Source organism: Sceloporus undulatus, chromosome 1, assembly GCF_019175285.1.
Source record: "Sceloporus undulatus isolate JIND9_A2432 ecotype Alabama chromosome 1, SceUnd_v1.1, whole genome shotgun sequence".
Classification (NCBI taxonomy): Eukaryota; Metazoa; Chordata; class Lepidosauria; order Squamata; family Phrynosomatidae; genus Sceloporus; species Sceloporus undulatus.
Genome location: NC_056522.1, coordinates 220,443,191 through 220,467,213, shown reverse-complemented (window position 1 = coordinate 220,467,213; position 24,023 = coordinate 220,443,191). Strand labels below are relative to the sequence as shown.

General features: G+C 40.2%; 2 protein-coding genes across 8 annotated transcripts in view; one reads left to right on the top strand and one right to left on the bottom strand.

The window, feature by feature from the left end:
* The window catches only part of FMNL2 (formin like 2), a 271,926-nt gene extending 263,972 nt beyond the window's left edge, over window positions 1–7,954 (top strand). For 4 of the 7 annotated variants that reach the window (XM_042473892.1, XM_042473866.1, XM_042473898.1 and 1 more), the window contains one exon: window positions 5,523–7,954. In XM_042473892.1, coding sequence (XP_042329826.1) covers window positions 5,523–5,632 — 110 coding nt within the window. In that variant the 3' untranslated portion in view covers window positions 5,633–7,954. The remainder of the gene's footprint in view (window positions 1–5,522) is intronic. The other 3 variants (XM_042473905.1, XM_042473881.1, XM_042473886.1) reach the window with 2 other exon arrangements.
* A 3,437-nt stretch (window positions 7,955–11,391) lies between these two features.
* PRPF40A (pre-mRNA processing factor 40 homolog A) overlaps window positions 11,392–24,023 on the bottom strand; it is a 36,896-nt gene continuing 24,264 nt past the window's right edge. Inside the window, exons 14-26 of the mRNA XM_042447053.1 lie at window positions 23,620–23,728; window positions 22,978–23,128; window positions 21,632–21,765; window positions 19,658–19,772; window positions 19,440–19,531; window positions 19,208–19,324; window positions 18,610–18,747; window positions 17,564–17,659; window positions 15,924–16,010; window positions 15,740–15,836; window positions 15,583–15,644; window positions 13,683–13,811; window positions 11,392–12,729 (exon numbers count right to left, since the gene is read on the bottom strand). Coding sequence (XP_042302987.1) covers window positions 12,637–12,729; window positions 13,683–13,811; window positions 15,583–15,644; window positions 15,740–15,836; window positions 15,924–16,010; window positions 17,564–17,659; window positions 18,610–18,747; window positions 19,208–19,324; window positions 19,440–19,531; window positions 19,658–19,772; window positions 21,632–21,765; window positions 22,978–23,128; window positions 23,620–23,728 — 1,420 coding nt within the window. The 3' untranslated portion in view covers window positions 11,392–12,636. The remainder of the gene's footprint in view (window positions 12,730–13,682; window positions 13,812–15,582; window positions 15,645–15,739; window positions 15,837–15,923; window positions 16,011–17,563; window positions 17,660–18,609; window positions 18,748–19,207; window positions 19,325–19,439; window positions 19,532–19,657; window positions 19,773–21,631; window positions 21,766–22,977; window positions 23,129–23,619; window positions 23,729–24,023) is intronic.

Below are 24,023 nucleotides of genomic sequence, written 5' to 3'. Positions count from 1 at the left end.
CCTTCCATACGGCCACCGCTGTGAGGGCGGCGCGGACGTGACGTCCTCAATCCGCGGCAGGGCGCCTAGGGCGCCCTTTCCGCAAACCAGGAAGGAGCTCCGTTTCGGAGCTCCTTCCTGGTCCGCGGCACCACTTTGCTTTGCTGGGCGCAGCCTTCAGACAGCTGCACCCAGCGAAGCAAGGGAGAAAGGGGCCAAGCGGCCCCTTTCTCCCCCTCCCCGCTGCCACGGGGTGTCCTTGGGGCTTGAAGCCCTAAGGACACCCCTTTTCAGGCTGCGGGGAAGCGGCGTTTTGCTGCTTCCCCGCAGCCTGAAAAGCGGCGGATTGGGGCCTCAGCGGCTGCCGTTCTGGCAGCTCAGGCCCCGATCCGGCGGGGAAAGGGGCGGGTGCAGCCCGCCTCAAAGAGGCAGTCTGTAACCCGCCAAAGATAGTATCTTGAGACATGAAAAGTAGAAAGCATTTTAGGGAGGAAAGAGGAATGAGGTTGATCAAAGTCTTTCTTAAAGGAACAGAGATGGTCTTCCACAGATTAGGCAGCCAGCTCTAAAACCTTCCAGCCAGACATTATGGCCACCAGAAATGGCATCTTCAAGAACACTGTCAGTAATGGAACCTTCCTGTGGGGCTTAAACAGTGAGACAATTAACCTCTTCCAAACCAAAGGGAAGGTTCTGAGAGTGAAATCTGTGAACCACTAGAGGAGAAAGCAGCAACACGTCTTTGAGGAGAGGAATCTCCAAAAGCAATTGATGATCTGGAGAAAAAAAAACGAGAGAGGAAGCTGCAGCTTGTCTGTTCAAAGTGTTTGGCCCAGGTTCCATATTTAACTCCTATAGGAGAGGGGGTATTTAATAGCAATTAATGGCATTACACCACAGCAGGGCTTGCCCCATTTGAGCAGACTGGCATCTGTAATTGCTCGAGGAATCTCTTTTCTAAAGATTTTCCTTTGCATACACCATTTGAGACAGAGAGCCTTATTACATTACATAAGTAAGCCGAAACACAGCGAGATAAAAGCAGCTTTCTGCTTCCCTCTCTGCATGACATTGTAGTATTTCCATTCTCCCTCTAGTGGGAGACAGTTGTAAAAGCATGCCTTTTGCTTACCATATTTTTTCAGCGTGACAAAAGGAACAGGTTTATGACCATCTCCCTTGGGAGTAGAATAGAAGTATTTCGAGGGCGTGTGGAGAGGTAAATAGAAAGCTGCTTCCCTATTGATGTGTCCTCATTTACTCTTGTACTGCGATAAGGCTCAGAGTCTGAGTTGAGGAAGAATGTGGTGGAGCAAATGTCTCTAGTGGACTGTAGAAGACTGGAAAAGTCTGAGGAACCAGTGGCCTAGCATAACATCTAGCCAAGGAACGATATGGATGATGAAAATCATCAGATTCAGCAGACATACTAGGAACATGATATCTGTACTTTTTAGGGAAGGGTTTCTCCTTGCCTTGTCATGAACTTCAGATTCTTCCTCTCCTTAGATAATTAGTTCATTCCCTTTCTGGTAGCTGCACCCCTAGATTAGTAATTTAGGAGTGGAGTAGGTGATTCTCCTTGATATTCACCCTCCCCCAAACATGTGAGACTGCAGAGAGGAAATCGTTTGATGAAGTGCCCTTAGGGCATCTCTGTACAGCTGGGCCCTCAGAAACAGATGTTGAGTACCTAGCTTCAAGTTGATTTGAAAGGGTTTCTTTCATAGGGTTTTATTAGGCAAGGAATACTCAGAGGTGGCTTTGCCAGTTCCTTTCTCTGAAATATAGCCTGCACTACTCGGTATTTTTTTGGTGGGCACATATGGCTTGTTTGTAGGAATGATGGGGATATGTAAATTAGCATCCCTGAACAGATGCAAGGAAATAATTCCTCTTTAATGGTTCTTTCATAGAGGGTTTCCATGCAAACATATTCATAAATATGAAATATGAAATTATTTGTAAATCTGAAGTCCAAACTTCATCTGATCTCACCATTTTATGGAACCTTGAAGAAAACTGAGTAACAGAGAAGTGCTGTTTGGAAGACATATGCTTAATTATAGCAATGAGAAGGAGGTGAGATATTGCATGAGCATGATTCAACCTTCTTTGAATGTTTTTTGAAGTGGAGAGGGATCTGGGCAAGCCCTGTCTTGTAGTGCTGGAACATAGTTTTGATTGTCCAGTTGCCTGTAGTAGTTGAGCCCAGATGTCATGGAACAGCTGTAATCTGCCCTATACCAGAGGGGGTTATTCTTCAGAACTGCTGCTTGTCATTCCTTTCTGGAAGGCTGAAATCATCCCCTATGGATGCGATTGGAATTAATGAAGGAGACTGGTGGATGATCTGGACATTGGCCAAACAGAAGGGAAAGATCTAAAGTCTTGAGATCATCTGAAGCACTGAGAGCAAAATATCTTCCTCTGTCTTTTCTTGGAAGAAGTGGACATAGTCTGTTATCCATGGTCCCTACTAAGATGTTCTTCAGGGCATAATCACCTAATAACTTCCAACCCTTAAAAGTGGGTTATGGAAAGATTTATACCTGAAGTGCACATCAACATTCCATTGCTTCACTCATGTAGACCTTCTAGCTTTAATGGTAGCCTGAATAGCTTAGCTGCAAACATAAGATACAGCCTTGTGAGTTTGCATCAGTTCTCTGGGCACAGCACTTTGATCTAAATTATAATTGTAAAGTATATCCTTTATCTATAAGTCAGAAGCACATGTGAAGAGAACTAACAGTTAGTACCCTAATACAAATGACAGATAATCAATGTGTTTCCTTTCAAGGCCCCTCGGTTTGCTTATCCTCAGGGTTTTTAAGGCAACTGTATACCCAGATTTAGAATTGGTGCTCCCCAGACTAAGGCATCAAGTAGAGGTACTGTAAGGTCCTTTAGGACAAGTTTGTTAGGAATAAATGACTCTGTGTCACTGGGATAACATTCTCAATTTGCAAGGGACAACCCATTCAGTTCTCACCAGCTGTAGAAATAATTCATCCATTTTAAGAAGCCTTCCTTTTATTACTTGGACTTTCAGCTTGAAAGGGCTTATCTAAACGAACAGATCTACATCCATTTTAGAGACAGTACCTTTCTTCAGAATATGAGCGGAGGCTTTTCTTTTCTTATGCTCATTTCCTAAAATGGCAGATCATTCTCTTGACTGGGTTTGCTTATTTGCTTTTGCCCAAACTGAATGGATAGCAGTATTTCAGTGGCCATTATATAGAATCATAGAATCGTAGAGTTGGAAGAGACCACAAGGGTCATCCAGTCCAACCCCCTGCCATGCAGGAAATCCCAATCAAAGCATCCCCTACAGATGGCCATCAAGCCTCTGCTTAAAGACCTCTAAGGAAGGAGACTCCACTACAATCCGAGGGAGTGTGTTCCACTATCAGGAAGTTCCTCCTAATGTTGAGGTGGAATCTCTTTTCCTGCAGCTTGCATCCATTGCTCCAGGTCCTGTTCTCTGGAGCTTCAGAAAACTAGCTTGCTCCCTCCTCAATATGACATCCCTTTAAATATTTAAACAGGGCTATCATATCACCTCTTAACCTTTTTTTCTCCAGGCTAAACATCCCCAGCTCCCTAAGTTGTTCCTCATCGGACATGGTTTCCAGACCCTTCACCATTTTAGTCACCCTCCTTTGGAGCAACCTTTCAATTGCTCCAAAAATATATTCATATTGGCTTCAGAGGAGGGCATCTGCATGTGAAATGAGTATATGGTGGGGTGGGGGTGGGCGTGGTGGTTCAGGAATGGGTGGCAGGAGAGGGAAGTGCTTGAGACAACAGTGACTGAAACATCTGGAGGAGTGTTTTACATTGGGTAAGGGGAGAGTACAAACTGGCGTGAGCATTCCTGATTTGGCACGTCAAGACACCAATAGGTGATACAAAAATCCATAGTTGCTAGAAAGTTGATCAGTTTGGGACTGCTTTGCCATGACCAATTTGGGCAAGTCAGTGGCAAGCTCAAAATGGATGCGCAGCTCAGATGTTTGAAGTGGCCTTTTTTTGATTCTGTGAGAATATGGCAGCAAAAAGTGAGAAGATTCAGATTGAAAAATGGCAGGCGGATCAGGGGTGGTATGCTGAGAAGCTCTAATGTGGGAGATCTACCATGAAAAAATGGAGCAGGTCCCCCACCATCCCCTGAAAGTTCTTGGAGAGCTAAGAGACAGTGGCCTCAATAAGTCCTGTTAGGATAACTCATTTGGGTTCTAGGAATAGCTGTCCACTACTTGGCCCTCTCTTCTGCAACCCAGCTACTTCCACTGAACTTTATCTGGGCATCCCCATCATGGCCACTGTTAATTGATGGAGGCAGCTCTTAGGCAGTGACATCTCTATGCCTGCAGAAGTTGCGTCAGTGATGTGGGAAACTGGTCAGTTTGTGTTCCTAGCTCACTCTGCACATTTTGAAACAACATTGCTTCCAGTATGGCTTCCTTTTGATCGTTTATGATTTACTCATTAGTCAATAATCTGAAGACTTTCCATTTTCTTTGTCAGAACCTCTTAAGTGAAGCCATAATGGGAGGATGGGGCAAAGAGATGGGGGAGATGAGAAAGGATAAAAGGGTTTTTAAAATATTTTTTTAAAGGAAGCATTAAACAATGGAGACAAAGATCAGGAAGATAAAGCATGGATATCAAAACAAGTAAAGGATCTAAGAATAAGGAAAGGAGGACAAAGGGCTTTGCTGTGGGCATAGGCAAGAAAGGCATTGCTTCAGAGAAGATGGCTATGTGAGAGGCAGCCAATCTATTTTTGAATTTCAGTCATATGCTGTTTTTCTTTTTCTTCCTGTGGGTGGTGGTGATGGGAATAAACCCAGGCTATATGGATTCTTTTCTCACCAGCCCAAAGAATCGTAATCTTTACAGTGGAGCCACCTTTGCTGTTTGGGGAGCTTGAGGAAATGATTAACTTTCAACAGCACAGCCAACAGCACTTGCATCTAACCCTGTTGCCATCCCCTCCGTTTCATCCTCACAAGAAACAAGCAGCAGAACCTGAGCCAAAGATTCATGGGATCATACGCCTTAGTCTTCCAGGAACAGAATTAGGGCTTGGAATTTTGTTTTTATTTTTGGTGGTGGTGGTGATAGCAGTGAGGAAACAAAAAACTCCAAGAAGCCAGCATAGCTGTGCTGGCTTGAGAGTTTCAAGAGTTTTAATGAGGGAGACCTTCAAATAAACAACCACTCCCAAATCTGATGACATTTCAAACACTGATATATTCCTAAATCTGCTGCTAAGAGATAATGCAGTTGTCTTCTCACCCACCCAGATTAAAATACTGCTGAAATAGAAAGTCCACGTTGCCTTTTTAACAAGTAGTTAGTGCAGGCAGACCAATCTGTGCTGTGTGGTCAGCTCTCTGAATGTTTAAACAGTCCCTTTTTCTCTTTTGCTTCAAGCTGCTTTGATTGGCTACCAGCAGGACTCTTTCCTTGTCTAGATCCAAAGGCACAGGCTAGCCTGTTTCTGACACTTTACTGTTTCCTCTATGCAGATCTTAGAAACCAGCCCTACAGACGAGCCGATGCGGTGAGGAGAAGCGTCAGGCGGCGTTTTGACGACCAGACTTTGCGTGCTCTTAATGGTGCTGAAATAACCATGTGAGCTGGACTGAGGAAACCTGCATGTGTAAAGTAGAAAGTGTACTTGATCGCTTCCTTCCCATGTGAACTCTCTTTGCGCTACCATTTTAATTATGGCCTTGATCACAGTACATTAACTTATCTTCTGAAGGGCTCTGTAATGACAGAAAACGCATAGGAACAAGGGGGAAAATATGGGCTCTCCACATAACTGTAGCTACCAAGTGCCTAAATTTCAAGTACCTGCTCAAATTAATCAAAGCAATAGGACTTTATTTGATTGGGTATCTTTTTACGCAAGTAAATTTGTTCTGTGTTTTTAACCAAAATGTAAAATACATATTGTATTTTTTGTTGTTACATACAATTTAGTAAGTAGCCTTCAGTAGGCTTTCTTGATACCATGACCAGTTGTAAATAGGCAATACTTTGATGTGAGATGCTGTGGATTTTTCATTATTATTATTATTGTTATTGTTATTATTATTATTATTTCAGTACATTCCTGGACGGTTTGAGAAATTAACTCTGAACTTCAGCTGCACTTATTAGTGTTCTATAGGCATATGCATATGTATGTATATGTATACATAAGAACAGAAAATACAAAGTTACAGGGAGGGAAGAACCCTGTTAAAATAAACTGCACCTGTAAGAAAATTTTGTAGTTGTAAGCTGAGGGAAAACATCCACACTCACAAAAAGGATGAAGTAGATTTGAGTACAGTTTACAAAAGTTAAATGTTCATTGGGATAAGAAAGGATTGCATAGTGGGACTTCTACTGTAAATAGGATGTGGGTAATGCAAGGCTCATATGACATACGTACTTAACTACTTTCAGTTCCAGATTCTACCCAGTATATACCAGTGGGCAGCACAGGTATTGCTGAGAAGTTTGAACACATTGTGAACACAGAATGATGTATGAAACTCCGGCTATTGTGTTCTTCAGGTAGAGCAGCTTTTGGGTAACTTTTATTATTTATTAATTAGCACTAAGATATTAACTTCTCAGTAATCAGTATTAGAATTCCTGAGGACTGTAAACTGTTCAGTTGTCAGAACAGTGAAAACCTGGTGCCCTACTTTAAAAAATCAGGATGCCTTCCATGCACAACTTTCTGTCTTCATTCTGCACAGAATAGAGATTCAGGAGCCAGCTGTTTGTGCCTCACAATAATCCAGGTTGGATCAGGATATAAGGAGCTATCTCAATTGAGTCACGGCATATATTTCCAAGCCTAAAATGGAACTTCTTTATTCCAGTCCACTCAAAAGTGTGAACCAAGACTAAGTAAGATGTACAGACTTTTAAATATATCTGCACTGTGTTTCTTTCAATCAACATTTGGATGTCAAAGGGGATGCACAAGCCATTGTAAATAATGCAGTGCAAAAGGACATATTCCTTTGAAAAAATGATTTATGCTGGTTGAAATCCTTCTCCAAGTGCTTATATTTTCAGCCTAGAGCCAATTCAGACATCTCAAATTCAGGTTTTAATCTCCTATACATTCATATATTTCAACAAGGCAGGGCACCTGATTAGTTCAGAAGTCAGAAACTGGAAGTTAAGGGGATACCTTGCTTACTGCTTACCTTTGCTAATAGCACTGCAACACTATGTTAATTGTAAAATTTAATGTATAGTATTTAACCACTTAATTCTTTTCTATTTTATGTTGTGCTTATGTGAACCACTGGTAAAAGTCCCATATTCCTTTGATAATGTGTAGCTATATGATAATGTTTTTAAATGTACAGATATTTTGCTACAAAATTGGTGCTTTTTTATGGTTTTTACACTTCTCTTTAATTCCCACTCTAGCCTCGGGGTAATATTGTAAATATTGTCTAAAATGCATCGGCCTGTGCTATACAATCTGAATGTTATTTTAACTTATAGTTTTGTTTTTATATTTAACTAAATGGACAGTTTGGGGCTCAGAGGTTATTACACTGATATCTGCTTACCTATTTACAGAAAGTTTATTTTAAACAACGGACAATAGCATTCTCAATTTACAGCAGTGCGCTTGACTTGCTAAGGAGAACATGCCACCATTACACTTTTTTTCTTCACTGCCAGATGAGTAGTTTGACTTGGATATCCCTATTTAAGCACCCTTAATTTGGTAACAGCAGTGAAACTGCTGCCAGAACTCAAAACATATCAAAATGGTTACAAGTGAGCAAGTAGGCTGTAATATTGGCATGTTCTCTTTGATATTTTATCTAGTAATAGATCTGCTTTTTAGCAATATCATAGATGTTTTTTTAAGCAGTTCATGTTACTTTTCTGATCTGTTCATGGCATATGATTGAATAAACTATTTACACTACTACAAAGGATTCACAGTTCTTTTCTGGGTGTTGATTTTATTCCAGCAACCTGACTAAAAGTGATTAACTTGGCTATGTCCAGGCAGAGAAGAAGGCCTGTGTTCATCATTAAAAGACATTAAAGATGAATGTTTCTCCCTCCAGTTCCATCCTATTAAAAGGCTACTGACTGAACTCTTACATGGATCTGGCAGTGTATAAAACTCTGCTTACCTAAACACCACTCCCTTTTCTTATGTGCAGAACCCATCTCTCTGCTGCCCTGACCATTCATTGAGGAAAGGTAGACAGAAGGCACGTGGCATCAAGCTTTTTTCCTATAGTCAGTGGTATTCAAATCACGTACCCTTAGGACCACACCTCCTTTACATCTGTATGCAGGCGTGACGCACCCCTCGATGTAGTGCATGAATAAAAGTATTTTGTTTAGTATGTGTATTTTCATTTGCATATTCATGCAGGTTCCTATTTTAACATTTTATAGTGAAATAACATTGCTGAAATGAGAAGTTTTATTTAAGTATACTCAATGCTTGTGTAATTTCACATTGCCTCAAAGTCTCACCCACCCCCTTTGAGCAACTCTTACACACACACACACAGTGAAGCATTGCTATAGCCAGACCTGAAGATGCTATCAACTACCAGACCTCCAGAGGACCTATGAGAGGTCCTGGAAGATGAATGCAGTCAATACTTCTTGACCCTCGCCTCCAGACTGAATAGAGCCATGGTGATAAACCTGTGGCCTGCGTGTCCTTTCTGCCATCTCCGAGGGCATGCGGTGACCACAGCAAGTAAAGGTGGGGGGCAAGGAGCACACGTTTGGCCCAGCTCCATGTGGTGGCTCGATGTGCCTCGGGCAAACCAGACCATGGCAAGGAGACAGAGGTGCACACATGTCTGGCCCAGCTCCTTGCCTCAGTCTGGTTCTCCTGCGGAAATCTTGAGCTGCGACAAGTAGGGGTGGCATGTGGCCCTTCTGGCCGGAAGCTCCATCCCTTCTAGCCAGAAGACTAGCACCTTGCATGCTATGGGATTCTGGAAATTGTAGTTTTGTGAGGTGTAATGGGGCCATGGGTTTTTATTGTCAAGATGTTTTCAGGAGAGGTTTGCTATTGCCTTCCTCTGATGCTGAGTGTGACTTGCCCAAGGTCTTCCTATGGGTTTCATAGCTGAGATGGGGTTTAAGCCCTGGTCTCCAGAGTTGCACTCAAACCTCTGGCTCTCTTCGTTCTTGTGCTGTGTCTTCTGTGTTTTCTTATGTTTGTTGTTGCTGCTGTGTGCCTCCAAGTCGTTTCCAAGTTATGGTACCAGAGCACTCTCCCTCCCTTCCGAGCATTGGTTCCTGGCGAACTTAAGGTGAAACTATCATGGGGCAAGCTTTTCTCAGAGGGAGATTTTCATTGCCATGCTCTGAAACTGAGAGCGTGTGACATGTGTGTGCTGCCTTCACATCATTTCTGATTTATGGTGATTCTATGATGAAACTAACATGGTGTTTTCTTGGCAAGTTTCATCAGAGGGGTTTGCTATTGCTAGCCTGAGGCTGAGAGTGTACATTGGGTTTCCCCTCTGAAAGTCCTACCCTCTGAAATCTCACCCCCCCCCAGAAGGTGGACGTCCCACTCCCCAGAGGTCCCTCATCCTCTGGTACTGGGTGACACCTGGTATGGCAACACCATTGAGTTTGGGCACTTGGTCTATAAAAGGTTCACCATTACTGGACTAAAGGGAGTCAGTAGCAGTGATGTGGGTTCTAAAAATATGTTTGCTTCACAGAGGTAGTGGATACCTCCTTCCACAATGACCACTGTTGAGCATACGGAGGTGTAATTTACCCCTATTTTTAATCCCACCTTTCTCTTGCATGGGACTTTATGCCCTTATGTGTCACTGACAGGATTCCAACTTTTGTCTTAATTTCCCCTCTTGGCCCACATGTAGGTCCTCTCCATTCTCTGGGTTGGTGATAGGCTAACCAGGGTACAGCTCAGAGAATTGTGCCAGAAGCCATTAAATAACCAAAAAAATCCTTCAACCTCCCATTCACAATGGTCTCTCCTGGGCTTAAAATTGTACTTCTTTCTCTTAAAGCTATTTCAACACCCAAAGCTTAGTTTATATTTGGATAAGATACCTGGAAAGGTTTACAACCAATCTGTGAATGCTTGAATACAAGAGAGAACTCAATTCATGATTGTGGCTGTCTGCATATGTGGGAAAGACTTTGCGAGTTAAGCTAAAACTTCAGCTGTTCCTCAAATTAAACAAAGTAACCTGTAGATGTGAGTCAGGAGAAATATAAAGAATCATTTAATTTTATATTTATAGCATTTTATTTTTAATGGAAAAATAAAGACAATGCTTTAAAAAGTAATATTTACTTAGAAACATGTTTCTTCATGTAAATTATGCAAGGCAATAAGAAAATATTTTACATAAATATTCCTACATGGGAGAAGGGATCAGGGACTGTAATGTTAAAAATCCTAGCTGTCTTGGCATTGTGATATTTATCCAGTGCTATATCAACATATAACCATGATGCATATGTACTGTAATTAGATTTGGCTATGTATGTAATATGACTAGCTAACATTACTTAACAGTATTTCAAAACAAGAAGCCAAACACAAGAGTAAAGAGCTTCTTACTTTTGTTCTACACTCAGATTCTAGAAATGGTGTGACATCATTGGGCTGCAACTTTCCAAACTTTGGAACTGTTGCCACAAAATTCTGGCATAGTCTTAACTTTCTAACACTTGGACACTTCCAGAGATTTTATGGTGCTTTTACTTGCAGCTATATCTGGATAAAGTTCAGTGATCGGAGAGCTAATTTATTCTTTTACCCTTATACTGTGCATACCCTCTTGATGAAGGAACAGCAATATACTATAGTAGAGACACTTGCTGGAAGGAGTGAAAACAATTTCCACCTCCACCCTCACATTTTTTTTGGAGGGGGCTGCAGTGAAGACAGTGGCCTGAAAAAACTTGAACTGCACCTCACTTCTCCATCATGAGCATTCCAGTACTGTACTTCGGTTCCACTCATGGGAAGTCTGCACGAATAGTCAGCAAAATGTCCTTTACTTGGAATTAGCACAAACTGATCCATACAGAAGTTCCAGTGTTAAATACTAAGTGCTGTAGTATTGTCTGGATTTCTTAATTTGCATAGTGAACCCATCATTACTACATTTAAGAGGTCAATTTCAAATTATCACAACCAATGTAGGAAGAAGGTATTCCACATCAGTGCTGTGGCTGACCTTGAATGTAGTCTCCTGTTGCTTTAATGTGAATGAGGGAAACATGAGAATAGAGAACTGAGCTTCTGTGTGTACTCTTCAATTAACATGTAGAAAGTACATGAGAATCATGTGTTACCTGTACAGAGCATTTTCAAAAACAGAAAAAATACTAGTACACGCTAGAAGACAAGGTTTAATAAGTGATAAAAATGTACAAAAATATTCAAATCAGAAAGATTTTAGAGTCTGTACCACAGTAGTCAATACTCCTGAATGTATAGGGCAGATAGTACTCATCAAATCAAAGCTGGCAGAAGCTATTTAGTACAAAGGAAAAGAAAAACAGAATAAAAGGAGACCAGGTTTCTAACAGTAGGTCAAAATGTCTCAAAAGAAAAAAATATTACATCTACACTGATTTTCTAAACAAAGTATTGCAACTGCTTTTCAGAATTTGGTGGTACATTCTTCGGAAAGTCCTTAAGGCAACATATTGCAATTGATTTACAGTCTGATTTTGCAATTTTCAATAACACTGGATTAATGCTAAAATAATGCCCACTGCAAATTTTGCTTTGTTTTTTCTGTTTACCTGTTTTACATATACCAGATTTTTCTGTCTAATAAAAATGTTGACTATGTTATGTCAGCACTTCATAGTGCCTTTAAAATTAAGGGCCTATCAGGATCTCCACCAACCATCTATTTTTCACAGTTTTAAAACTTGACACTAAAAATTCACTTCAGGGTGAAAGTATACATTTCAACCTAAAGTCAAAATTCAATAGAAATCACCAATGACATCAGTTTGGCCAGTAAGGTAATGCATAAAAACCCAACATTGGTTTTTGGACTACCATAGATGAAGAAAAACACTACCCCCTCTCCTCTTCTTGTTCCTCTATTTGCAAGAAAAAAAGTACTAAAATAACCAACAGAAGTTGAGCTGCAAGCAAACTATAGAGCATCTTTCCAAAGGGAACAACACCCTTGGGGCATCTTCCCACTGCCCTTTAGACCTTATCTGACAAGGAAACCAAATGTAAGCCTTTCTAGCAAAGCTGTTTTTATACAGACAGAAGCTTGAAAGGATCAAGTACTTTCCCAAGCCATTATTGAAAGGGCTCAAAAATAAAAATTCTGCTCATCCAAATGTGCTCTCTGATGTCAAGGTGCATGGGGTATATACAGGCTGCCTAGCTTATCATAACAGAAGTTCAAGAAGAATTCTGAATGTTCACTATCTTTCTCGTTTTGCTGCCAGGCACACAATGATATTTTGAGATATTTAGTTACACAGTAAAACTGAAAAGCCATTGCTCTACCAATGGAACTCAGAACACTGGGAATCCATTTCCTGAAATTAGTCATTTATATTTTTATTAGATCACATTGTAAACATATTTGGTATAAATATTTCTTATTGATCTTCATCCAGTTGCTCCAAGAGGGTCCTCCTTTGTTTTTCTAGTTCACCTTCGCTTAATTCACTACCAGATGTATCCCAATTAGCCTGCAAAAGTATAATGAAAATTAACTTGTACAACCTTTCATGAAATCGGCAATTCAGTTTATTTATTCCACATGCATTAGGAACTGTTATTTGGCCACACTAAGAAATATATATTGATTTCCTAAGTCAAGACATTTCACAGAGAATTTGTCCCAATCTACTTCACTTTCAAAACTTCCTGCAGCTACTGTGCTGGGGAGGAGGTACTTGGGAATGAGTCTCCCCATTTATTTATGTTTATTTTTTGTCTTATTTTTTAATGGTATTTATTATACCCCGCCTTCAGCCCTAAAGGCTATTAGAGCGGCTTAGAATTATTATTTTTAAGTAGATGGTTCCCTGCCCTCAGGCTTACAATCTAAAAGACACGACACAAAAGGAGAGGGGAATGGTGGTGGGAAAGGGGATGAGGTCCAGTGGTTATTCTCTCCCTCTGAGGCCTGGACCAAGGCAGATGGACTGGAGGGAGGGCTCTTCTTTTTCAGGCTAGCCCTGGTGGAGCTGGGCCTGCCTGTTCACTCCCTCCCAGACCAAAGGATGACAGTTATTATGGAGGGAGGGCTCTCTTCCTTCAGGCTAGCCCATGCCTTGCCCTATTCACTGAAGTCACTCACTACCTAGGTCCCTTTTTGGAGGGAACACTTTTTTTGTAGGTGGGTAAACAGGAACAACTCTTTCCCACATTCTATTCTGACCATAACTGCATTCCCAACCCTCTAGTAACTTGCAAGAGGAGTCCAGCAGACAAGAAGTTTCCTTATGCCACCTCCCAAGCAAAAGGAGTGGGGTGCATGCAACCTATGGGTTGCCCATATGTGGGTAAAACATGCAAAAGTAGCCAGAGACCAAAAAAAGATACATTAGCCTGAAAAGATTTTCCCTGTACAAATCATGAATCAGCCAAGCTATCCCAAACTAAGATAATAAGCACAATAAAAAGCAAGCTGACTCACAGAATCTTTGCCAGGTCGCTTTTTAGGAGGCGATTTATGCTTAGACTCAGATCTTTGTCTACTTCTTTCTTTTTCATTCTCTCTTTCTTTTTTCTCTCTTTCACGATCCACATCTGATTCTGGGGAATCCTGTGCCAGGTAAAGTAAACAGTATAACCAAAGGTGCCCAGAGGTAGACTGATGTTTCTGAACAGCCACTGGCCTAAAGCCCAGTGAGTTCTTAGGACAGGGGTAGGCAACCTGCGGCCCGCGGCCCGGCAAGGCCTTGGGACCGGCCCCAGCCCGGTCTTGCTGCCGATTGCCACCGGAGCCTTTGGCCTCTCACGTGAGGGTGTGGGGCCTTTGGCCTATCAGGAGGCAGGCAAGGGGGGGCAAGCGGCGGGCAATTGTCTATAGAAGCCTCCGAAACATGCATTTATATTAACATTTTTTTTAAAATCAGCAAATTTTTTGGAGTGTACTCCATTTTTTTAAAAAAAAGTATCCTCCATTTGAAATTTTTGTCCTACATTTGTCCCAGTTTATTTATTTATTTAAAAAATTATTTATTTGTTTTTGGGCTTCGGCCCCCCAGTTGTCTGAGGGACAGCAACCCAGCCCCTGGCTCAAAAAGGTTGCCTACCCCTGCTCTAAAGGTAGAGATCACACTTGAGAGCTTACAAGAGAGCATACACACTTTGGACCTAGTCCATCTAGGTAATTACAATGGACTTGCAGCAACTCTCAAGGGACTCTCTCAGCCTTGAGATTCTTTTAATGAGATGCCAGACATTGAACCTGAAAGTTAACTTGCTAGAAAGCATGTATTCTGGTCGCTTAAAGCTTTCTTCAGAAGTTTTATGGAAATTATGTCTTCAAATTTAAGAGGCTTTCTTTCCTTCTCTTTCTTTCTTTTACTGGATGTGTGCCCTGCCTTTTTCCTGGGATGGGACCCAAGGTGTTACAGATTAAATATATGTTGACACACTGCCTGGGATTTTAGGCTTTTTAAAAAATCTAAGGGGTGGATGGAAGAGAGTGGTTGACTGTGGAAACTGAAGTCAGACATTGTACAAAAACTACAGTACAATTTCATCTTGTATATCAAGAGAGCAAAATAAAACCAGGGAAATGTGACATCTAACCTACATACAGTGGTACCTCGGGATACGAAATACCCAGGTTACGAAATTTCCAGGATACGAAAAAATCCCATAGGAAATAATTGTTCCGGGTTACGAATGTTTTTTCGGGTTACGAAAAATTTTTTGGTGCTTTTCGGCGCTATTTCACACGGAATCGCGGCTTTTCCCCATTAGCGCCTATGGCAATTCGGCTTATGAAGGCTTTTCGGGTTACGAAAGCGGCCGCGGAACGAATTAATTTCGTAACCCGAGGGAGCACTGTACAATGAAAGAGATTATCAGATGCATAAACATTTCACAGAATGCAATTTTTCATTGACAAACAAACCTTTTATATTGAAACATGTTAAAAAATAAAAAAGCAAAAAACTCTACTACTGTACTATAAGGGCTCCTTCACACTACACAATTTTGCACCTGGAACCCTAATGTTTGTCATTTGGTCTGAGGCACCAGAGAAGCCCTCTGACTGGGGCTTCTTAAACTACAAACCCCAGAACTCCACAGGAGGGCGCCATAGCAGTTACAGAGGAATTATAGTGCTGTGAAACATTATAGTGTAGTGTGAAACAGTCCTGCATTCAACAGCTCTGTGACTGTAAGGAGAACAAATTAGTTTCTTTCAAATCAAGTTAATTACAGTATACTGTATTTTGTATCCTTTTTCCTTCATACCTCAAGTCTTATGTTTCAATATAGTCAAGCCTGCTCTTCACAGGCAAGAACAAATTGAAGACACATGGCCAGAATGTAATCTAAAACCAAGAGATACTCACAGACTTGTGTCTTCTCTTTTTGCTCTTCTTTTTATGTTTCTTTGTCTTCTTGTAGCTTCTCTCTATTAGTGTATTACAGAATGAAACACAAATTAAGAATATTGAAACTCATAATTACTACATCTTTATTTCTTTTGACAAGATAAAACCATCTTACCAGATTCGGCACTGGAAGAGCGTTCAGAAACTGATCGGGAGTCTGAGCGCTGCCTCTTTTTCTTTGTGTGGTTGTCATCCTCCTCAGACTCTGAACCCTTAAAAACATGAGTATTTGGGGCTTAATACTGTTTAAAGATGGTTTAAGGAAAAGGATGCATTAAATGCAGCAATGAAGGACTTACTGAACGAGAACGAGACCTTTTTCTATGATGCTTTTTTGATTTTTTAGAATGTTTCTTGTTCTTTGAATGATGATGTTGACATTCATGCTGCAGCATTAAAAGAAGCAAAATTACTCTTTTGAAATGGTAAACTATCACTGATAAAATTTTCAAGAGTAAAAATATTTACTTTTATAGCACACTTCTAATCAATTTCTCCTCCCCCTGTCTGACTGTATACAGTATGTTTATTTGTGAAGGACATCTCTAACACTTTTGTATTTAAAACTATTTCATATCCCATATTGGCTCTCCAATCACATCAGCAACTGACAAACAGTAAACATTTCTCACAAGGGGAGATGTTTGAAATATATGGTTTTTTACTACATTTAAGAGCAATTTCAATATGGGAAAGCTGATGAACCCCCATCATCCTTCCTAAAGAGAAATTGTACACTTTTAATAGTTACGGAATTTGTTAAAGACAGACCTTAATGAAAAATACTGCTACACATTCAATTTCATCTCATTTTACATGGATCCAAGTGTCTGCAGGGCCCCAAGTATGACTGCCAAGGAAGAATTTTCCAGGCTGCGGTTCCTATTGCTATGTATAGATAGGCCTGAAAGGTCCATCTAAAGCAGGGGTTCCCAACCTGGGGGTCGCCAGGTTGGGAATCCCCCCACCTCCCCCTTCCCTTTTTTCCGTGGATGCCGGCGCTAGCGCAGGCACCGCGCATGGAAAAGGGGAGGGGGCGGGGCTCCCTCCTCTTTCCCTTCTCCCTGCAAGGGCTGGCCCTGGCACAGGCACTGGCAAGGAGAAGGGGATGGGGGCAGGGCTGCCTCCTCCTTCCCTTCCTTCCCGCTGCTGCATGCACCTGCGGGTAGGAAGGAAAGGTAGGTCCTCCTCCTCCTCCCCTCCCTTCCCGCGGCTGCCAGACAGCTGCAGGGAGGAAGGAAAGGGGGGGTCCTCCTTCTCTTTCCAGCGGCTGCCAGGCAACAACGGGGAGAAGGGGGCAGGACTGCAAGCCCCAGCGGCCATTGCAGCTGGAAGTCCCGCCCCTTCTCTCCTAGTGGCCTCCCTAATTGGTTGGGAGGTTGGGAAGGGGTGGGACTTCTGGCCGCAAAGCCTGCTGGGGCTTGTATGCAGCCAAAAATCCTGCCTCTTCCTGGCCTCCCAACCTATCAGGGGGGCCATGGGCGGGACTTTTCTCCCCAAGGGGGTCACGACCCAACAAAGGTTGGGAACCGCTGGTCTAAGGGAATTTCTCACTTTCCATTTGTCCCCACTCTAAAAAAAACAACAGTAGGCCACTCAACCTCCTGCTGTGTACTTGTACCTGCATATTTTCTTCTGGCATACCCCTACATCTGAAAAGAAGGCAGGATCTATTTTTAATAATTACACATAAAATCCTTGCATAACTTGGGATTTCCACGAGCAAACAATATATTCTGGCTTCCTAGCACATCTACACATTTACTTCTCACTTTCTCTATAGGTAGTACAATATTGATATATGCCATAATGCATAATACTCTTCACTAAAGTATGTTTTTCATTAATCAGTTCAGCAAGGTGGGGTTTTTTTGCACCTGGTCCATTATAAATCTAACTTGGTCTTTTCACAGTATAATCATATGTCAAATGATGTTACCTCTAGTAAATAAATGAAATCTTTAAATATTCTTTTTCTTTCTGATTCTAGAGTGATGTCTTCAAATGCTGGTTCTTTCACAAATCTCTCTCGAATCTATGTATGATAAAAGCATTACATATAGGATTTAGTCAGTCTTCAAGTTCAACATCAGCTTGGGGCAGAAAAGAATGATGTACATTTCATTTAAAAGTAAATGAATTTTATATTTCAGGAAAAAAAATTATGTCTCAAATGAACAAAGTAAACAATTACTGCTTTACATCTCCCAAAAGTTTGAAATACCATCACCACAAAAACCAGATTTTTCTTTATTATATGACAGTTATCTAATCTGTAGAGCAAGTCATCCAATGAATTTATGTGTCTTGTTCAGCAAATAATACATCATCTTTAGCTGGGACTTGCAAATGGATTCAGGCCTTCATTCCAACATCAAAAGTGCCTGACTGATAATTCTAAAGAAAATTTCTGAAGACAAAGAAGTCTTAACTTGAATCCACTGATACCTGTTCAATGTATTAAATAATCTGATACTCTAATTTTAAACATGAGAAGATTTATTAAAATCTGCATGTCAAAAAGGAGTGGATTTGTCAGTTGAACTATTTAACCACTTATTCCTTGGTACTTTGTAGAAAAGAATTCTGCAACATTTATCAAGGATTGAAGGGAAATCATTAAATTAAATTAATTTTTCCCTAACAGCACCTCAAAATGTTGCTCTAGCCTACATAACTGATGGTGAGTAATGTTGTGTATGGTAGCCCAGTAATGTTTGACGTCACTCAATTTCTGTTCAGCTTTAGTTTATCTGATTTTTTTTAAAAGATGCATTTTCTTCAGACTGAGAAATTCTGTTTTTTTGTAGATTTCAATACTTCATGTATCTTGGAGACACCTTTTCAGAATGTTTTGATCAGTTAAGTATTATAAAATTAGCAGTTAACTGACCTAAGGGGTGAAAACAACTTTTCCTAGGTTGGGGGGGGGGGGGGGGGGGAACCAAGCTTCCTCTAAAATGCTATGAAATACTGTATACTCACATCTTCCCAAACAACATCTAATTCAATTGGAGGTGTTGCTTGTTTTAACATGCTCTTAAAAGCAGACTCCTTCCGTTTCATTTTGCGAGCTTCTTCCTTTTCTCTCTCACGTTCACGAGCTTCTGCCTTTTCCAGCAGCTACAAAAAGCAACCGAAAAAAATCAATGGATAAAGGGTGCAATGCAAAAGAGAAAAATACTGCAAACCCATTTTGAAGGCAACATTTCATATCATTTATTTATATTTGTTTTAACTATTTATTAAAAGTATTTGCTAATCACTTTTCAGGGTTGCCAAAGCAAAGTGTAAAGAAATTATTTAATACATCGTTTATCATTCTAAAGTTGTTCTGAGAAATGTCTAGACCATGTTTTGACATTACAAAAGAGGGCCTTGAATCCTCTGGTGTGCAGGAACAGATAAGCAAAACAGACAATGGTTTATGTGACAATGAATCAGGTTCAAAAGTTATTAATTACTCCATGCTAAGCATGAGGAAGCATACAAGCCTTTTAATATAAAACCTCAATTTTGTATTATCTTTAAACAGCTCTGGTGAGCTCACTTTTTCCACTGACCCCCAATGTGTATTACTTACACTATTGAAAGCCAATTTGATATTTCCAGCATCTAATGTAGTAGCTCTTTTAGTAGAACTGATGACTGTAACAAAGTCTTCAAAAGTAGTATTCACTTCAACTATAAATCCTTTATCCTGTAAAAGAGCAAATATTATAACACCAGAAAGCAATTGAATCCTACAACACCAGAAATATCTTGAATCTCTAAAATGTGAAAACCCACATATGGCTTAACATATTTTACCTCACCTTTAAAATGTCTTTGATTATCTTTTTTTCATCATGGTAGCGTGCTTTTAGATCTTCAACGTAAAACTTAAAAAGGTCAAGTGCTGTTGAGCCTAAGGAAAGAAACTATAATGGTCAAGGATGCCCTCTAATCAAAGAGGAACAACCTTCTTATGATTTATCGACAGTATAAGCACTTTTGCCTCATATTATCTACAAAAAATGAAAAATATACTTACCAGGCTGACCAAGCATGTTAGTAAATCTAATATCAGAACTTATAGTTGGATATAATTCCATCCACGATGACATTGAATGCAGCTGTCCATGTTCATGAAGCTCATCCAAAAATATCTGGAAAAACAATAAATGGGGCATGTCATGACCCAGCAGTTAAAAACCTATAAATTAAAAGGCAATGTACCTGTTCCGTCCTTTCTAGAGCCTCACAAACAAATGAAGACAATATCCAAGCTCCAAATTAAAAAGCTTCTGCTACCCCAGCTGTTTATCAGCAGAGTAATGGCATGGAACGGGCTGAATGCTATCTCAGAATTCCCCTACTGACACTCCAGAGTTTTCCCTCACCCTTCCTCTTACAGAGCAGCTCAACATTTTTTAAAAAAAATGCCTTCTTACTAGCACCAATTGCCTAATTACTATGCAGGGAACAGCTGTTGAAGAAAAGGGAAAGGATACTTTGCTTCCCAGTAACTATCAGACTTGGAAGTCTTTTTCAAAATGACTGTACAGAGAGCAATTTGAAGGATGTCACCTCTAAGAATGAAAGGATTAATTAATCTGTCCCTCAACACATCTCTACCAACATGGCTCCAGCAGGAAAGGAGGGTTTTTTTTGGGGGGGGGGGGTTTATAGCTGGAGCAAGAGGAACAAGGAATGGTTGACTGGATATGTTTGTTCTGTGTGTGAACACAGGTGAGCACAAGAGAAGGAATGTGGTCATCCTACCTACTATGCCTGTCTATGGGGGAAGAGGGAGAGCACCCGCCTCTGATATGTAGCTCCCTATTAGGTTAGCCATAAGCCAGTAGAGCTCTATTGCCAAAAAATACTTCTTCACCCTCAGTACTGGGATTCTCACTTCTATAGTTTCCCAAAGCCACTGCTCACTGGCTTGAAGAGTGTAATATGGGAGGTGCAGTGAAGAACAGCCTACAGCCCTACATCTCTGGTCTAATTTAAAAATCACTATTGTAATCATTCTTGTTCAGATCTCTGGCCATAGCATTTTGTTCCTTTCCCAGCACCATGCTTGCCTCTACAGATTACCTCCAAGAGAATACAAGTCCTGAACAGGAAAAGGCACCTGGTTTAACAGAATTTGATACACAGTAGTGTAATATACCTCTTGACCATAATTGCTTTAGAATACTAGTTAATAATCATGCAGCAGTTCACAAGGTTGAGGGTTTAAGGTACACTTTGCTATTTTTAAGCACCTAAGCTTACTCTATCAAACCAACAAGTAAAAACCTTTTGAGTCCAACAGTGTGTGACAGCTATTGGATACCCATTTTTCTCTCTCTTTCTCTGGCTTTTAAAAAGCTTTCCTGTAACTCTTTGCCAACTAGGTCTAAATACCCTAAAGACACCAGACCTGGCAAAACTACCTCTTGAATATTCCTTGCTTAGGAAAGCCCTATGAAATTCATGCAACGCGCAGCATGAAGGGGTGCATGTACATATATATATACACACACAACTCTGCCTCCAAAAAGGAACTTGCTGTTAAGTCCAACTACACTCTGAAAAATAATGAATTGTCACATTGTAACATATGCTGATGTTGAGATCACTGGCAGACAAAACATCCACATGCATCCCCTATTGGAACTCTGTAGAATTCCAAGATACTCAACAATCAGCCAGTCTGGTGTAGTGGTTTGAGTGTTGGACTAAGAGAGTGCAAGTCCAGGGTTTAAATCCCTGCTCGGACACAAAAACCCATTGGGTGACCTTAGGCAAATCATGCTATTTCAGCCTCAGAGAAAGGCAAAGACAACCTTCCTCTGAACCAGTCTTGCCAAGAAAACCCTATGATAGGTTTGCCTTAGGATCACCTAAGTCACAAATGACCTGAAGGCACACAACAACAACAACCTTGCCAATGCCTAAAACAGCCAAACACTGTTTAATTGATACCAGAACTACCATTTTGTCTCTAACTTGGAGTTAAAGTCGTGTCTCTGACCTGGAAAGATTCTCGGTTTTTACGTTGTCGTCGCCTTTCCCTGAGTAGACCCTTCTGTTTCTCTTCCTCTTCTTCCTTTTCCAAAGCCCTTATGTGTTCTTCAAAACAAATCAATGCATCCTCTTTATCCATGTCTAGAAAACACAGCAAATAATGTTTTGAGAAAATTAATTCTAATGTCAGGTGTTTTAAGGCAGGTCCACGCTTGTAAGCTTATGAAGGTTTTACAGACAAAGGCTCAGTGCAGAATAAAATAAAGTCACGAGGTGCCACACTTCCAAAGTGAACTGCAGCAAAACTCTGGTACGTGCAGCCTCCTTTCCTTTACTTTGTGCCTGTGAGACGAACCTTTCAATCTAAGCACCTTCCCAATGCCTGAATTCAAGGAATTCTGGATTGTTGAAACTCTAGTTCAAAAACAAGTCAAGATCTGAAATCATTTTGATTCTAGATTGCTCTCATAGTTCCATAATCTCCAACTTTGGGAAACTACAATGATAGTTTAATAACTAAATTGGAACATTGTAATCCCTTCCTTGTGGGACTAAAAGATGACAAGATGGAAGTAGGACCATGTAAGCTAAAGTTTCCCACAGTTCACTTTCACTGTGGAAAATCTCATGCCTCACAAATGAGTCACATACTCAGAACCACCACTTTAAAGACTGGGAGTGATTAAAATCAATTAAATACCCAAAATTGCTGCAAATGTTGCTTCACAAGCTGTTCAATTATCCACATGGAATCAAAGCTGTATTAGATGCCAGGGTAACTGAAAAGCAAGATATATATACAGGGGGCACTCCTGATCTGGGCGCTCTAGATCTACAATTTTGAGTGGATCATCACATTCTGTATTTGAAATGGCAGCAACGTGAACCAAATGCACTGAAGTATCTGCACCCATATCACTGCCATGTAATAATATGGGACAAGATAATCCACTGTATCATCTGCAAGGGGTCCCAGAAGCAAACCCCCACAGATACGAAGGGTCCATTATATAATAAACACTATTTGGAATATTAAGTTTAAGGACTGGGTTTCTTTAACTCAGATGTGTCAGAACCAGGATTTGGACTTCAAAAGTAGTTAGAAATGTGGAAGTATCTGGTAGTCTATAACAACATGAAAGAAATGAGACAAAACTAAAATAATAAAAAATACAGTATTTATTCAATCATCTCAACATGCTTCAAGCTTGAGGTTAATTGCTCACAGGATCTTAAAAAAATGCAACTGTATATGCAAAATATTAACAGTCCAATCTTTTGGTGCTTTTGGTACCTAGACACCACAAAAGGCCAAATTTCAACACAGAAGTAACTCATTTATTTCATCCTTACTCTGAAGTTCCTCATCCTCTGCAAAGGTAGGATTGTCCATCAGATACTGCTGAGCTTCTGACCAAGTAGTACAATAAGTAACATTAGCCATATTGTCAAGGATGTTTTTTAATGCCTCCCAGTTTCTCTTCCTTAACTGCTTGGCTTGTTCCTAAAATGAAAGTAACAAAAAATGTAAAGGTATATTAATTTTTATAATCTAATATTGCCAACTGATCAAGGATTCAAGCTGAAATACCACCAGCCTATACGTTTGCACTGCATATATTTCATCACTGAACAATGGTCATCTCTCATAGGAAAATGAATTGTCCTAGAACAAGCTGATCCAAAAGGCATAGCACTTCACATGTTCTATCCTTATTTAAAAAGGAAATGTATTTCAAAATTTAAGAAGTACTGTACTAAACTTGAAATATTGTTTATTTTGAAATAGGAAAAAACCCTAATGTAAGAATATCACTTTCTATGAGTGAAAAAAAAATTGTTTTTTTCCAGTTACTATGTAAAAAAAATGATCAAATGCAACTACAACAACATTTTGGTGTTAAAAATAGATTAAGGTAAGTCTACCTACAGAAAGACAGAAAAGCAAATAAGTAGATGAGACCTCCCAAGGTGGGGAAGGGGGAAACAATTTACCTTTTCTTTTTTTGATAAAAAGAATAGGACATCTTCATAAATTTCAAGACGATCACGTTCTGATATTGCATTCCAAACTTCCATTTCTCCAAACATTTGTTCAGCTTTTCTATTTACAAAAATATGGAAAAAATGAAATAGAGAGGCATGATTTGTATATTCCCTTTGTTTCCCCTTCTATCTTTTTGGCTAGGCGAATATCCTAGTTTTTGTTAAACAACAGTGACAATAAAAACATACTTGTGCCTGATCATCCAATTCTATATAAATTGTGTTCAGTATTGCAAAGTTGTTCTTGCTTAATACTATCAATATAAAAAGCAATTCATGTGATCTCAATTAACATATGCCTCCCATATCAACTAAGCTACATCTTGAGCATACAGTTTTTTTATTTGTTTTAA